This window comes from Strix uralensis, chromosome 17 (genome assembly GCF_047716275.1).
Source record: "Strix uralensis isolate ZFMK-TIS-50842 chromosome 17, bStrUra1, whole genome shotgun sequence".
Classification (NCBI taxonomy): domain Eukaryota; kingdom Metazoa; phylum Chordata; class Aves; order Strigiformes; family Strigidae; genus Strix; species Strix uralensis.
Window position 1 is genome coordinate 9,418,438 of NC_133988.1, and position 16,548 is coordinate 9,434,985.

General features: G+C 44.9%; 1 protein-coding gene across 2 annotated transcripts; it reads left to right on the forward strand.

Moving 5' to 3' along the window:
* Positions 1-2,768: 2,768 nt before the first annotated feature.
* PGAM5 (PGAM family member 5, mitochondrial serine/threonine protein phosphatase) lies at positions 2,769-16,531 on the forward strand. Of its 2 annotated transcripts, none has more exons than XM_074887409.1 (6): positions 2,769-3,246; positions 9,591-9,769; positions 11,178-11,303; positions 12,338-12,426; positions 12,766-12,896; positions 14,785-16,531. In XM_074887409.1, exons 1-6 carry the CDS (start codon positions 2,957-2,959, stop codon positions 14,933-14,935), a joined length of 966 nt encoding a protein of 321 aa, XP_074743510.1. In that variant the 5' UTR covers positions 2,769-2,956; the 3' UTR covers positions 14,936-16,531. The 2 variants fall into 2 exon arrangements, with proteins under 2 accessions (XP_074743510.1, XP_074743509.1); XM_074887408.1 differs by having other exon boundaries at positions 2,774-3,246; positions 12,763-12,896.
* The last annotated feature ends 17 nt before the right edge of the window (positions 16,532-16,548 follow it).

Here is a 16,548-nt window from a genome sequence, read left to right on the forward strand (position 1 = left end):
TGTGTCTAGCCACAGAAATGGGATATCCCCCTGGGAATCATCCCTCAGTATTCAACCTATGACATCATAACACGAGCATTTACTGTTTTAGCTAACAGAATAATTCCATTAGTGGGTACCATCAGTAGGTTGTTATCCTCTTAGATGGATTTTCTGCTCACAGATGAAATACGACACAATAAAAGTGGATTAGAATAGTAGCAATATGAATATATACAAAAAACAAAGAGCAAGAATTTAAGTAGTTGTAATGCAGCTCTGTATATTCAAGCTAGTGGTAACACTTCAAATTATTTTTAGGGGTTTTTTTAACCTAATTGAATTGCAAGTTTTACAAAATGGTAAACATAATATAATTAAAAAATAACTTTAACTGGACTTATTGAGCAAAATCAAAGATAATCTCAAAAGACTTTTGCACATAAAGTGTGTAAGGATGATAGTACCTAAAGCAAACAAAAATAAACTGCAGAATGTGAGCATATGCACAGGAGATTTCTAATGGTGAAGCGTTATCGCGGAAGAATGACATCCAAAATGCGGCACTGAGGCAAACAATCAATATTATCCATTTTGATTTTCGAGCACAATGAGATTGCCCAGATGTTCAGCAATACATTTTTGCTGAGGAAACAATTTTTATTATTGCCTAACAACAGTCTCAAACTTTTCTGGCAGTGGACTGAGTTCGGCTCTGTTTAAAGTTGGTGCCACTGTTGTGCACTCAGCAAACTTGCCTCTGTCTATACCGGGATTTTGACCTCAAGTGTAGGATATTTGTGCAGCTGTTGCACCTTTAATAGCACTGAACCATATGATTTCAGAATTCAGTTTAAGCAGTTGAGAGGTTTACCAGGAATTGCACTATTTGTACCATCCAGCTTCAGCCTGTCCCCAAGTGGATGATGGTATCTGGTGCAGTTTTTTCCTTCTTTTGTGAGTTGTTTGAGGCCAAATATGGCAGCTGGGAGTCAGGTTAGAGGGCAGTCTGCAGGGGAAGAGGTAGGATAGAAGTGGGAGAGCTAGTGGAGAATGAGTGTTATGCGGGATAAAAGACAAAAGGCATTATGGGGGGAAAAGATTTAGAAGTCACTTGCAGGAAGCTAGGAGACTGAGAACTGGGGAAGAAGTGTGCTATTTATGAGGAACTGGATGTGAAGTTTTGAAAATAAACTCTGGGCTCTTGATAAGAAAGAATATACACAGTGTAAATATGCACGCTTGCCTCTATGATAAGGGCTAATACTTCCAAGATAAACTAAGGAAAAATAATCAAATTAAAATTTTAGAGATATATAAGAAGAAACAGAAAGCTGAGTACCTTAAATGTAGAGAATGAGGCAGTCAAGAAAGATAAAGGAGAGGAAAAAACATCTAGTCTGTAGCAAATTTTCATCAGGGTCTCTGATTCACTTGTCCGACCCGAGGGCCACTGTTGATCTGTAAAATGTCCAAGAGCCGAAGGACCTGTACTACAGCGAGGTCTCTTTCTCTGTCTGCACCATATACGTGTGAGACAGAGACACAAAGTGGTGGACAGGGGAAAGGCACTCAGCTGGGAAAGCTGAAAAGTGGTTTAACTTCTTTAGCAGAAAGACCATTTTCTTTGGGGCAGCCACAGCATCCTTGTAGTTGTGCCACAAGTCCCGCAGAACGATGGAGCCTGTTAGCTCCACGACGAAGCAGAACAGATCTTTGCGTGCTTGGAGGAAGGGAACAGGGGTTTTTTTCAGTTGTTCTGGAGTCATTCACACTGATAGAAGTCTGGCTGTTGAGATCTGTCTACCCAGCTGGCATATTAGTGGAATAACACGAATAGTGCAATTTGTAGTGTGGGGAATGTGGGTATGGAAACAAAGCTTGAACAGGTGGATGGGAATGATAAGAACGCATAGTTAAATATGCAAAGGCTGAATAATGGAACCTGTAAAATCTGCCAGCATCCTGAGATCCACACTCTGTAGCATTTGTCACCATTTGCAAACTGCTGAATTTAACAGGTAGAAATTGGTGCTCAGAAAAAAAGGTGGTCTGTCTGCTTCTCCTTCCCCAGGGCTTCTGTTGCGAGGTTATTAAGACAGTACCATTGCTCATCTACAGATAATTAACGTTCCAGTTTGACCACATAGTTTCTTCTGCACAGCACAATGATGGTGGAGCTCAACCGAGATCTTTCTCCTTGTGAAGCGAGGAGCAGCGTTTAGGCAAGAGAGCGCAAAAAAGAGAGGGCTCCTTGGTGTGAGGCCGGGCCGGGAACGCCCAGCCCTGGCTAAGCCAGCTCAGCTCTGCTCAGCCCAGCCGAGCTAAAACCCAGGCTCCCGGTTTCCAACCCCAGGAACCCAATGCTGGCTGTAAATTCCCGGTTTCCAGGGCTGGCTGTAAGGTTGATTCCTGTGTAAGTCAGCTCAGAGCTCGTCCCTGCACACGATGCACGCTTTGCCCATGACAGCGGCAACCTCCCGTTCCTGCCGGGAGCGCTCACGCTGGCACCTGCATTGAGCAGTTAATTAAACCGAACAGGGCTTGCGGTCACCTCCCTGCCCAGCCCCTCCCCTGGCTCCCAGTGACCTGACTGGGGCAGAAACCGGTTTTCGACCGGCCGGGCAGGATCAGCCACTTCAGCCTGCAGCCCAGCCCTCCAGCCTGACCCCGGAGCAGCCCGGCTGCGGGAAGCTGAGCTCGGGCTGCGCCAAGGCCAGGCCTTAGGCCCAGGCCGTCGTCAGGCGGGCTCACGCCGCCCCCAGCGCCTCAGCCCCTGGCCTGGCCGAGCGGGACGCGCCCTCCGCGGCAGGGAGGGGCCGGGTCGGAGCTTGTGCAGCGCCGGGCGCCCGCTCCTTCCGCCTCGCCTTCGCGGAGGAATCTTGCCCCACGCCGCGCTCCGTCCGGGGCGGGGCGGCGCGTCGTGCGCTGCGCGCGGCGCCGGGGCTGAGGGGGCACGCGGCCCGCCGCCCGCGCCATGTCGTTCCGCCGTGCCTTGGCGCTGGCCGCCTGCGGGCTGGCCGGCGGCTCCGTCCTCTTCTCCGCCGTTGCCGTGGGCAAGCAGCCGGCCCGCGGCGGCGACGCTGCCGAGCCGCGGCCCGGGGGCTCTGCCGCCGCCGCCGCTGCCGCCGTTCCTGCCGCCTCCGCGGCGCCGCCGGGTTTGCTGCTGCTGCCGCCCGCCGCCGCCGCCGCCTCCTGCCCGCCGGCCCCCGGCTGGATCGAGAGACCCGCCGGTACCGGCGGCTACTGGGACAGCAACTGGGACAGGTAGGAGCGGCGGGGTCGCCCTCCCCGGCCTGGGCGGGGGATCGCGCTCCCGGGCGGTGGCTGCGGTGAGGGGCCCGGAGGGACCCCAGCCGCGGGGCAGGCGGCGGGAGCTGCCCTTCAGCCCCCCCGTCGGAGCCGTATGTGGAGGAACGGGTGTCTGCGGGCTCTGGGCAGGGGGTGAGCGCCCCTCGGAGGGGAAGGGGCGAAGGGGAGGCTCTGGGCTCCCCCCGGGAGCTGCCTCAGCGCGGCCCTGGGAGCCCCTGTGGACCGCCGGCCGCTTCGCCCGCGGCGAGTGCAGAGCCCTGGGCGACGGAGCACCCCAGCCCTCTAGAGTCCAGTCAGGAGTCCGCAGGACTCATTTCCAGGTGAAATTTTAGGTGGTAAACTGTTCGGAGCAAAATATAGTTTAAATTCTTGAATATTCTTGACGTTCTGGAGGACCTGAGTACTCTGGACGCCTTCCCCGGGTCTTGTTCTAGTTCAGAGACTTTCCCCACGGCAAAGGTGCACAGATCCCGTTTTTCTAATGCCTTTGTCCAGTGAGATTGCAAACCTTAGGTTTGTGCTAAGTGTGAGCACTCTGTCGAAGACGTGCAAGTTTTTTTTTAACACGGTATTAACCATACCTCAATATCGCTTTATGTCTACACCGAGACTTTTCTGTTTAACAACAGGACCCTTGTGGTTGAAAAACGTTTGCACGTGCTAGGTGTGTATTAGGCCCGCGGCTTACACTGACCGTGAAACTGCAAGTTAGTGTTCTTAAATCCTTGTACAGGCAATGCTGCTTTGAACCTAACTTAGTTGTGTTCTTCATAGTGTTGAAATACGTTTATCCAAGGGTTAACTGCATTTTTTCTGATTCTTTAATTAGAATGTGCAAATATCTGTATTGAGCTTTGGCTCATTTAGCTTCCGTCTGGTAGAATTATCTCCCCGGGGAGACTTATGTCAGGCTCCAGTTTAATCATAGTAAATCCAAACTAAGCACTAACAGATTTTTATTGTGTAATGCATCCTGGTTTGATTTTTGAGATGCTGCAGAATCAAATGTTCATATAAATAGGGCTACATACACTAGTTATAAAAATAAAATTTAATTAAATAAGGTTATACCTGGTTACACAGATACATTGAAGGAGGTACTGAAGCTACTTGCTTAACTGCAGATCCTAGCCTTCCTGGTTCTGCAAAGTGGTTGATTTTCTTTAGGGGTTCTAAAGTACTTTCAGACTCGTAACTTTTTTTTTTTAACCAATTCAGGAAGGAGATATTGTGCAATAACTGTTGCAGCAGTCACAATTGCCTGGACAAATATACCTAGATAACACTTAATAGCAGTTAAGGATAGTCTACTATATTGCCATTCATCGTAGTGTACAGACAGTGGAAGTGTATTATGTAAATACATTATCACAGATCCATTTTAGTTTTCTGCTGCTTGGTGTCACCAGTTGGTGTGGTATGGCTTTGGCTATACCTGGTTGAAGTCATGTAAAGTTGTTAAATGGCTTATAAATACACAAAGCATCTGACCACTTCTTTTTGAGGGGAGTGGGGAATGATTTACAAAGTCGAGTCATGAGCAAATAACCAGATATTACAATATTTTTAACAACTAATGGCTTTTCAAGTTTAAAACAAAAGAATGCAAGTATGTTTTCAAACTTCCCATTGGTCTGGTAGGATGCTACCCCTAGGATGTTGCATTGGTCTGTGCCACTTGCACATGAATTGTACAGTTCAGTTCTTGGATAAGACTAGACATTGTTTCATTCATGTAAAATGCTTTATCTGAAAGCTGTTCTTATTAAGCTTCTGTTAACTGGAAAGCTTGGTGTGTGGGGGGAAGCTTTGAATGACTGTCTAAATTTCTGGGCTTCAGGTACCTTCCTATGTTTTCTGAGTGGGTTCTTGCAAATAGTTTTATTAGACATAAAAGTAGAAATACTTGGATTTCAAAGTATGTTACAAGAATTAAAACATTTGTCAGGCTGACTGATACGTTTCACTGACGTGGAAGGCTTCCCGGAAGAATGGTGAAAAGGGCACTGTCATGGATACTTTTGCTGTAATTAGGTTTGAATACGGTCTTTGGCCTTGCTGTTGCTTTTTTTAGCAAAGTTCTGTCCAGCTACGAACTTGGATGACTTTTTTTTTATAAAGGAATGCAGAAAACTGCATTTGTCAGCTAGTATGTTTCAGTAGCTTAAAAAAACCTAATTAAGTCAAGTCATAGAATCATAGAGGATGGTTTGGGCTGGAAGGGACCTTAAAGATCACCTAGTTCCAACCCCCTGCTATGGGCAGGGACACCTTCCAGGAGACCAGGTTGCCCAAAGCCCTGTCCAACCTGGCCTTGAACACTGCCAGGGAGGGGGCAGCCACAGCTTCCCTGGGCAACCTGTGCCAGTGTCTCACCACCCTCACAGGAAAGAATTTCTTCCTTATATCTAATCTAAATCTCCCCTCTTCCAGTTTAAAACTGTTACCCCTGTTGCATTTAAGGTAAGAGATAAATCCCCTTGCGTTCTAGCTGGTCCTCAGAGATCAGAGGGGCTAGGGGCGTCTGGACTTATCCCTTAATAGGTAAACCAGTTGGGACCATGACTATAAGTCTGACCCAGCCCAAGCAGGCACTCAGGAGAAACCGTCAGATTCACGAATAGTACGGTTTATTTTCATGCAACATTTACAGATTCTTTAAGATTGTCTGTCATAAACGCACAAACTCCAGGTTGGCTATATAGCACTACACAAAGAAAACCAAAACAAAAACGATTGCAATCACACACGCTAAGTTCCCGGGGATACACTTGGCGTAGCTGAGGGAATCTTACCAAAAGGTGTCCCTTCTGGGAGGGGGGTGAGATCACAAACCCGTCGATCTGTCCCTCCGATTTGGCGTCGGATTATCGTCCCTCCAAGCTAGGTACAAACTTGGGGTACTGTTTATTGTAGTAGGTATGGTGAGTGGGTGGGACTGTAGTCAAATCATTATTCTATCATTAATACATAGTTTCATGGTGCCAAGGGGTACGGCTGGTTTTTATGGGAAAAAGAGGGAGGACGGGAAGCAAAGTCGACTTGTTACGATGGGTGCAGCTGGGTTGTGTGGGAAAGAAGGGAGGATGAGGCACAGAGTTGGCGGGTTGCTACAAAAAATCATATTTCGAGGGAACCGAGCAGAACAGGAGATAAATCTGTCCTTGAAGTGAAAGAATGGGACTGTGCGGGCTGCACCCTGCTTCGCATTCCTCCTTCGTGCCACATCAGACACAAATCACTGGACCTCCGTCCGGTCCCGTGTTTATTTTGGGCACTCTGTGTCAAGGAAAATGTATGCTTTGCAGATTTCTCACTGTTTTGCTCTTTTGCCTTCCTCACGCTTCCAATACCCAATTTTCCAATACCTAATTTCCAATACCTAACAACCCCTCATCCTATCTCTACACCCCCTGATAAAGAGTCCCTCCCCACCTTTCCTGTAGCCCCCTTTAAGTCCTGGAAGGCCACTAGAAGGTCTCCCCAGAGCCTTCTCTTCTCCAGGCTGAACACCCCCAACTCTCTCAGCCTGTCCTCATAAGGGAGCTGCTCCAGCCCCCTGATCATCTTTGTGGCCTCCTCTGGACCCGCTCGAGCAGGTCCATGTCCTTCTGATGTTGGTGCCCCCAGAGCTGGACACAGGACTCCAGGTGGGGTCTCACGAGAGTGGAGTAGAGGGGGAGAATCCCCTCCCTTGACCTGCTGGCCACACTTCTCTTGATGCAGCCCAGGACACGGTTGGCTTTCTGGGCTGCGAGCGCACATTGCTGGCTCACAGATAGTTTTCCATCCACTGGTACCCCCAAGTGCACTGGTACCCCCACTGCAGGGCTGCTCTCCATCCACTCCTCACCCAGCCTGTGTTTGTGCTTGGGATTGCCCCAGTCCATGGACAGGACCTTGTACTTGACCTTGTTGAACTTCATGAGGTTGGCACAGGCCACCTCTCCAGCCTGTCCAGGTCCCTCTGGATGGCACATCCCTTCCCTCCAGTGTTGTCAACTGTACCACACAGCTCGGTGTCATTGGGGAACTTGCTGAGGGTGCACTCAGTCTCACTGTCCGTGTCACCAACAAAGATGTTAAACAGCACCAGTCCCAACACCAACCCCTGAGGACGCCACTCGTCACTGCTCTCCACTTGGACATCGAGCCACTGACCCCAACTCTTTGAGTGTGACCATCCAGCCAATTCCTCATCCACCGAGTGGTCCATCCGTCACATCCGCGTCTCTCCAATTTAGAGACAAGGATGTCATGTGGGACAGTGTCAGAAGCTTTGCACAAGTCCAGGTAGATGACGTCAGTTGCTCTTCCCTTACCAGCACTGTAACCCCGTCATAGAAGGCCACCACATTTGTCAGGCATGATTTCCCCGTAGTGAAGCCATGTTGGCTGTCACCAACCACCTCCTTATTTTCCATGTGCCCCAGCACAGTTTCCTGGAGGATCAGCTCCATGATCTTGCTGGGCACAGAGGTGAGACTGACAAGTCTTAGCAGTATTAAAAATTTTCCTGGTCATAAACTTTCTAAAACTATCTTATGAGAAGATATTATTAAGTTTGGTTATCTACTCATGACTTGTTAAAGCATCTGTTGCTTTTGAAAGCACATGTAGCTATCAAGTAACTTCAGAGGTGCTGGGGGGCAGAGGATGGGAGTTTCACCCAGGCATTTCTTGTTACGTGTTTCTGCAGTAGGATGAAATAATCCCTATGTTTACAAATGTGCTTGAATTTTTCAGACATTTTTCTGTTTTCCTAATGTATTTTTTCAGCAATATAGTTTTTACTGAATCAAAGGAGGTATCCTATGAAATTGGAATGGAACTTCTTGTTATTGGACTGTTGTTTCATTTCTGATGCCTTGCTGAACTTTAACAGCTTAAGGAATGTGTTGAGCCTCATTGTTTAATAGAAATCAAGTCTTCACCAGCAAAATGGATGCAGGGCTTTTTAAAGCCAATCTGGCTGTGAACTGTAGAAATAGGTATGTGAAGCAGCAGTTTTCTGTGACTATTACTTTGTCTCAAACTGAATAAAAATTATATTCTGGATTAAAAAAATCTGTAGACAAATAAAGAAACAAGTTTAATTATAATAATGGAAGTAGTGAGGTCTGGTATGAATTAAATAAATTAACTTCTTTAGGTATGAGATCAAGGGAAAGGATTTACGCTCTGAGGTGGAGAGACATAGCAAAAGGATTTGTATTAATGGGGTAGAGGATCAGTGCAGAGACAGGACCAGAAGACTAATCTGTGAAAGATTTGGACAGGGTTGATGATGGTAGCGTAACATTGGTGTCAGCAGTGGGAAATCTGTGTCACTAATCTGTGATACTGGGGGAGGGAGGAGAGGATCCTCTGTGACTGGTGTCCTCTTGAGGAACCGGATGCACTGCCTGGGAGGTGTGCAGGAGAGAAGGTTCTGGTATGCTGAAAGGGAGACTAGCATGCGGTGTGACAAAATGGAAGAAAGGTTAAAGTGGCATGAAGGGAGAGAGTGATGAAAAAGATGAAAGGATAAATAAACACTCCAGGCTGAAAAATAAAAAAGTGTTACCAGAGAGACCTGATGTGACCTAAAGCACAAAATAATTCTCAGTGTGCGCTGCTGGAAGTTGGAGTCTTTCTAGGAAACTGTTGGGGGGGGGTGTTTAGTCATTGAATGTAAATGTGATTGATGAAGTGCAAGTTTTGTAGGTGTTGTCACAGGGCCTTTTAGATACAGAATGTTTTCTTTCCTTTATGATCAGTCAACACCTCTTCCTCTTTTCCTGGGTATCATTCATGGTTAGTTTTTCTTGTCAAAAAACCTACCATTATACCTGTGACTGAAAATCAGTGAAAATCCCAAGAACAACTATTGAATCGACAGGAATTCAAATATGAAATCTCTGCTAGTGTTTATAATCTTCTTGTCCAGATAGACTGTAGCTTTCATATGTTTTAGTGTACACCATCTGTTTGCATTAGGATTTAACTTTTTCTATTGCATTTGTTGCTTTTTTTTTTCCCCCCAAGATTTAGTTGAGAGGTCGCTGTTGCTGCTAACAGCAAATTTATCTGTGTCAGTCACACCTTTTAACCTATGGCATTAACTTTTTTTTTAATGCAGGCTTTTATTTATAGCTCTTGCACCATGGTTTGAATCAGTTTTACAATATAAATGGCTAAACAGTCAATTTTAGTACTTCAGCTATATCTAGAAACAAGGCAAGACTATCCAAATGTAAAATTCCTCTGCCTTTTAGTCTCCCCTATGTAAAAATGATGTTTTAAATGTGTTTGTTTAGACGTGAACCACTGGCTCTTATCAACCTCAAAAAGAAAAATGAAGAGACTGGGGAAGAAGAACTTGCCTCACGCTTAGATCACTGCAAAGCAAAAGCCACCAGGCACATATTCCTTATCCGTCACTCTCAATATAATTTGGATGGCCGTGCTGATAAAGACAGAACTCTGACCCCGCTTGGTATGTATTACTAGAAGCATCGTACTTTGCCTTTTGAGAAAATGGTTTTTCATGTGCTGCTGTCCTGATGAGTACAGGTCAGTAACTCAACTCTGTTCTGGGCCTCACTGCCAAACCTTAATCCGCTTTCTGGATTCTTTGTGGCAGAAAGATGTCATGAGTAAGTTTGTTTTTCATTTTTTGATCCTCTAAATCCAAAATTAAAACATGCTTTATGGAGTTCTAAACACACTCAGTTATAAAGAAATTTCACAAAAGAAACTTCCAGTTATCTTAAGGTTGCTTGAGCGAATTTTCATGTTAGCTGACATAATTCCCCAGGGCTAAGGCTTTTAAGCTTAGCTCCATGACTAACTTTGGGATAGATTTCTCTTAAAAGGTGGCTTGTTTCTGTTAGTTAATTTGCTGATTTATAAAAAAAAATTACCCCTAACTTTCAGTTGGAGTGTTTATAATTAAATACACTTCACTTTTGCTGCTAAGCACTGTTTCTGGGAATACTGGTAGTCAGTTACATGAAATGAGGATAACCTCTGTCAGTGTTAATTCATTGATCCTGTGACTAGGTCTCAAATGTTAATTAGTATTATTTTTAATAGTGTACTTTAAAGGCAGTGGACACTTTCTTGATATATGTATGACAAGACTGTTTCGAGGGGGGAAGAATTATTATTGTGCAGTGCTGCTTGAGATTTTGGAAGTCTAATTCCAAATGTTTAGTATAAACACCTTTTTTCCTCCCAAGTCTTAATCACCAGTGTGCAAACAGGAGTGAACTGCTAATTTCAGGACTAAGGTGCTATCTTAAACTGGTAGCAAAGTATAATCTTAATCCTGTCTCATCCTGTGCCTTCGGTAAGTTACTTACACTGTCTGTTGGCTTTTCACCTACCTACCTGAAAGATGGAATGAAGCCTTCCCTGGCAACCTCTGTGGTTCTTAACTGTTCCGAGATGATGTTGCCTTTATGAAAAATGCACTGTCAGGTCTGAGTGGGTCTGTTTGACACAGCTTCCTCGTCTGTGCTCCCCGAACACAGAGATGGCACATGGCTTGGGGCAGCACTGTCCTTCACTGGAAATGGCTCCTTTGGGATGGGGCTAGCAGGGATATTAAATACTTTAGTGAAAGTCTCTGAATAAGTTTGGGTTTTTAAACATTTTTTATTTTCATGAAAAAAACCCAACAACTAATTTTTCCTGCTGATGGAAATACAACTTGAAATTGTCCAGCTAATACGCTTGATCTGAATAAGTAGTGACTCTGGTAAAAATATTTTCCAATTACTTTTTGAAAGGAAAAAAACCTGACATTGATGGAGACCTTTTATGACTACTGAGTAACTTTTTGGTAGTTTGTGTGAGGCGCTTACATGAATGTCACCAATTTATATAATATAATTTTTAAGGTCGAGAGCAGGCTGAACTGACTGGACACAGGCTGGCAAGTTTGGGATTAAAATTTGATCAGATTATCCACTCCTCCATGACTAGAGCAACTGAAACAACTGAAATTATAAGCAAACATCTCCCAGGTAAGTGATTTCCCTTAATTTTTCATTGTCCTCTGATCTGTAGAACCGCTTCCAGTAGAACTCTAAGCTTGTCCGTAAGGTTGAGATGTTATTTAGCCAACTTCTAGCCTTGTATGAGTATGTCTATATTTATAAAGAAACTAACAACTCTAATTCTGCTTTTTTTCCAGTTCATCTTTAAAAATACAAGAGGGATCTGTCCCTCTGAGTGACTAGCTGCTACCTGCGTGTACTGCTTTGTAGAACTCTGCTGGTTGCTCTTCACTTACATGTTTTGTAAAGCAAAGACTGTCACAGGTCATCAGGATTGGCTCAGTCCATAGTCTCAGGGCAATAGCACAGGAGAGAGGATCATAAACTCCAGTTTTTGTAGCGATGCTTGCTGGGGTAGTTATGAGGCCCACCTCGTGTGCTGTCTGTCCTGTGTGCGGGGGAAGATGTGGCACACTCACAAAGGCGTAGGGATTTTTTAATGTGGGTGGGTGGCTACTTTGTTTATATGGGTGTTTGGGGTGGTGCTGGTGTTTGGTTTGGTTTATGTGGTGTTTTTTTTTTTTTTATTTTCCTGCTGTTCAGACATACCAGTATCTAAACTGTTTGACCATAGATAATTGTCTGGTATTTTAGCAGAATACCAGGTATGACAAGCTGAAAGTCAGTTCTCTTAACCAAATCTGTGCATTATATTGCATTAATTAGCAGTAAGCATTAACTGACATACAGCTTTAGATTAACATCCTTGCAAATGCATTTCTTCAAAGTGCAGCAGACTGGGAAGACTCAACTTGCTGTGCCAGGCTGGTCTGGCTGTTCTCAGTTGGAGTAAACTTCATCTTGCTGCTGATGAAATAGTTGTGTTGGAGAGATTCACACACCTTGACAGCAAGTGCATAGACTAAAATGGTCTTTAGGATGGAGAGGAAGACTTCCTTGAAGAAAGAATATGAAAAATGTATTGACTGTAGAGTTGTGGGCCTCTTTGCAGTAGCATGTGAAGTAACAACTCCTTTCTGAATGTGTATTTAATATTTCAGGAGTCAAAAAAATTAGTACTGATCTGCTGAGAGAGGGAGCACCTATAGAGCCAGACCCTCCAGTCTCTCACTGGAAACCAGAAGCTGTGGTAACTTTTTATTTAAAGTTGTTTGGGGTTTTTTTTCTGTATTTGTGTTGTTTGGGTTTTTTGTGGGTTTTTCTAATATCCTTTAAGTTGACTGTAGTGATAACGTGCAGTGTCTGAGGTGTTGCTTTTCATCACAGACCTGAGATAATTGCCTACTTTTCTCCTCCCCAGTAAGTGTATAGAACAGTTAAAATAACTTACAATCCTTAAGCATTAGTTCAACCTCAAGCGTGCATCCCTGTAAAGAACTGTTTAGAAGACACAGCCCATCTGCAAATGCAGGCAATGGCACGTGCTGCTCGGAGCTGTGTTTAATTCTGAACTCTGTGCCATCAGCAGTATTACGAAGATGGAGCTCGAATTGAGGCTGCTTTTCGAAACTTCATTCATAGAGCTGATGCAAAGCAGGAAGAAGACAGCTATGAGATCTTTGTCTGCCATGCCAACGTGATCCGCTATATTGTGTGCAGGTACGTGTTGGATCATGTGTTTATCCGTGTTCTTTAAAAGGTCGTGGTTTTACTGAAGTAGTGTGGTGTATGGCACCGCTCAGCTAGGAGACGTCGTCGTTTGGCTGGTTTGAAGTGGTTGGACATCGGTGCCTGCATTGTGAGCAGCTGCTTCTGCAACTTCATCACAGGATTAATTTGCAGAGGGAGGACAAATTTGAAAATTAGAACACTTCCATTCTAATTCTAAAGTGAAAATGGCTAAATTGGTGAGACTCAAAACCTTTTTGTACGTCTGAACAGCCTCTTTAATACCATAAGCTTCTGCTTCCCATAAACCTCCTGAGGACAATGGCTGTGGGGACTGTTGGAAAAGACAACAAATAAGAGCATCTGACTGGATGCATCTTTTTGAGGTGACGTGAATTTGATCTTACATAATCAAAGATCTGGTTTTGGGAATTCTTTACTAATGGAAAGTTTTGTATTATGTTCAAGTTGTATTAGTGTGTTTTTGCAGTAGCATCTATAAGTGGATGTAGTGGAAAGATCCACTCCACTAACATCAAGGTTGCTTGTGAAGGAGAAAACAATTCTGGATCTTTGCCTGTCTGTCTGTCAGTTGTGTCTGTTTTATTCCTTTTCCTTATCACCAAAGCACTGTCTCTAAGATAATTTGTCTTGAGCAGGACCGATGTGATTAAACTTCAATCAGATCAATACCTACAGCAATTTCAGTTAGCTTGATTTAGCTGAGCTAGTTAAATGCTAGCCTGTCTGCTCTGTGGGCTGCTTTAGAGCTCTTCAAAATTGCTATACTTAAAATTATTGATCAGGTAAACAGAATATTCTTTCCTGTGCCAAAAAAGATTGTCTTGCTGCTACCTAGGCTTTTTCTGAAATACTTGTATACTTTTTCTCTTTGCTGTTTCTTCTCTCTTCTTTTTAAGTGCTTGTGTGTCTTCCATTCCAGGCTACCTGCTATCACAACTGAACACAATCCATATAACGTTCCCTTTGAATTTAGCTTGACTGTAGCTTTACTTAATTTCTTAGCCTTTCTAAAAGACTGTATAAGAGCCAAAACCAAGTTATCCCTCAGTATCTGAGACAAAAGATGTTTGAGACAACTTCGTGTTTCCTCCAGCTGTTTACTACAATTGATTGAAGTCCTGAGGCTGTTCAGTTAGGAATTTTAGAACAGCTGGAGACTGCCTGTGACACTGTGTTTCTACAAAAAGCACAAGGTACTTTCTCTTGCCACTTCTGGGGAACAGTACAGCTGAGGGAAAGTAGTTGTGGTAGATTTCTTCCATAGGGACATCCAGGCAAGTAGAACGAATCCCATCTCAGTACCTCTCCTCTGCTGTCGTTACGTGCCTGCCCATGCTGGTAAGGCTAAAATAGCGTGGCAGAGGAGTGTGCTGTCTGCCACTTACACCTTTGCTCAGTGGAGGAGGCCACAGGGGTGTGAGCCGTCCTCTGTGGCTGTCCTGAACTGCGTAGGGCTGTGCGGTGCTGCCCTTGGCTCAGTGACCAGCTCGAACCTGTGCTGTCTGTCCTCCGGGTTGGTACGAGGTTGCTCAGAGTGCTCCCAGCAACCTGACTCTGTTAGAGCTGCTGCCTTCCGCCCATGCGAAGCAATCCTGTCTACAGTAATCATACCCATCTGCTGGACTCTGCTTGTGCAAGTGCAGTGCTGGCACTGGTCCAGTTATCAATGCTGCAATCTCGTATCGATTGCACAAGAATGTTTTTCCAAGGCTGACTGACTGGAAGCATTTGCATGCAAGCTGCAGAATGGCCAATGATTTTTATTTTTTTTTTACTCTGGAGCAGAAAGTGATGCTATGAGGGCATGTTAATATAACTGTTTATGAATAAATAATGTATTTATTTTTTTTAATAGAGCCTTGCAGTTCCCCCCAGAAGGCTGGCTGCGAATGTCTCTTAACAATGGCAGTATAACTCACTTGGTGATACGTCCGAATGGAAGAGTGGCACTTCGAACGCTGGGTGACACGGGTTTCATGCCTCCAGATAAAATCACACGCACCTGAATGAGCAAAACTGACGGCTGGCCAGCAGCTGCCTCTAGTCTCTTTGCACTAGTACATTCAGCTATGGTACTGCTAGATTTTTATCTGTTACGTTGGGGTGTGATGCTGTCTTAAAAATGTCCTACGGCCCCTTGCCTCCTTCATACATACTCGTATCTGCCTTTCAGTCCAGAAAAGAAGAAATCTTTGTAAGCCTGAAGCTGTCCAGTCCTCAAGTATTCCCCAAAACGCAAAGCTGAGCTGTGGAATACAGACATTGAATGTCCATGTGCTCAGCACTTGCAAGAGCAAGACTTTTTCCCACCCTGCCATGAATTTCTGTAACCAAAGCTTGCGCCTGTGGATATTTCTCTTGTGCAGGACAGCAAGTGGTGTGGGAACTGGAGGGAACAGCCTTGTGTCACACTGCAGCTAAAACTGAAGATGACCCACCTTGTTTCAGCTCCTGCAGGCGTGACAAAGGGGGTGTTCTGCTGTTCAGACTTCAGTTTGTGTACGCTGTTGAGGATGTGTGTTTATGTTGTGTCATTGTTTCCCTCTGCCCCTCAAAGCTCCTGTAAACTGTGCCTGGAGGTTGCAAGCATAAAGCAAAAAGGGTAAAAAACAAAACCATTTGCCTCAGAGCTGTGGTGCTAGAATTAACTGCTGCTTATACTAAGTGTTCCTCCATCCTCAGGAAGTACTTCAAGCTATTCTGAACAATGTTTTTCAGTCTTGTAAAGCCTTTAACTAAAACTTGGTCTGTAGAAGGATGTAGGGATGAGTTTGTAGCAGTGAGATGGAAGGAGGGAAAGCAGGGCTCTTCTGAAAGTGCTTCCAGTTACTCTTACATTTTTGAGAGCTTTTGCCCACTGATTTGTATTTGTTGATACCTTGCTTTCTGAGTAGAGAAATACCACCACCGAGTTCAAGGTAGAGATGCTTCAGGTCAGAGGTGCTGCAGTATTGGAGCAAACTGGTGCTTAAAACTCCTGTGGCCCGAGAGGTGACTGAGTCTCTGTGGGATGGTGGCTCTAGGCCAACTGTGTAGTGTGGGTGTGGGGCAGAATGTGTAGGGGGCTCCTCAGTACCGTGCTGACACTGCTGAGCTTGTCATGGGAAAAATCCAGGTGGCTGAGAACTGGGGAGAGCTCAGAAGCGTTTCCTCCTAAGGATGTTTGCTGGGCACCAGAACCGGTCTAGTAACTTGCCTCACCTAATACCTGCAATGTTGAAAAACATCACCGTGGGCAGAGTCTGCCTTGGTGCCAGAGCACATACTGTAGGACAGCAGATACAACTAAACTTGTCTCACATGTTCTTGTATAACCAAGAACGAGCCCCTGACTCCTGTCAGGGCTGTGTGCAGTATAATCACAGCACAGAGCTGAGCAAGATGAGGTTTAAGGGCTTGTTTGGTACAGGACTGCTCTGGCAGCATGACTGCAAGGAAGCTGGGGTTAGTAGGGAACAAAACATCCTTGTTGTGTAGTGCAAGTTGTGGGGGCAAGAGGAAACCATCATGATGTATCTCTCATTGATGCAATGAGAATAATTTATCAGTTTTTGTCTATTAACTTTTTAAAAGTTTTGAATAAAATGACTGGTCTGTCTGTCTTTCTTGTCTCTTCAGT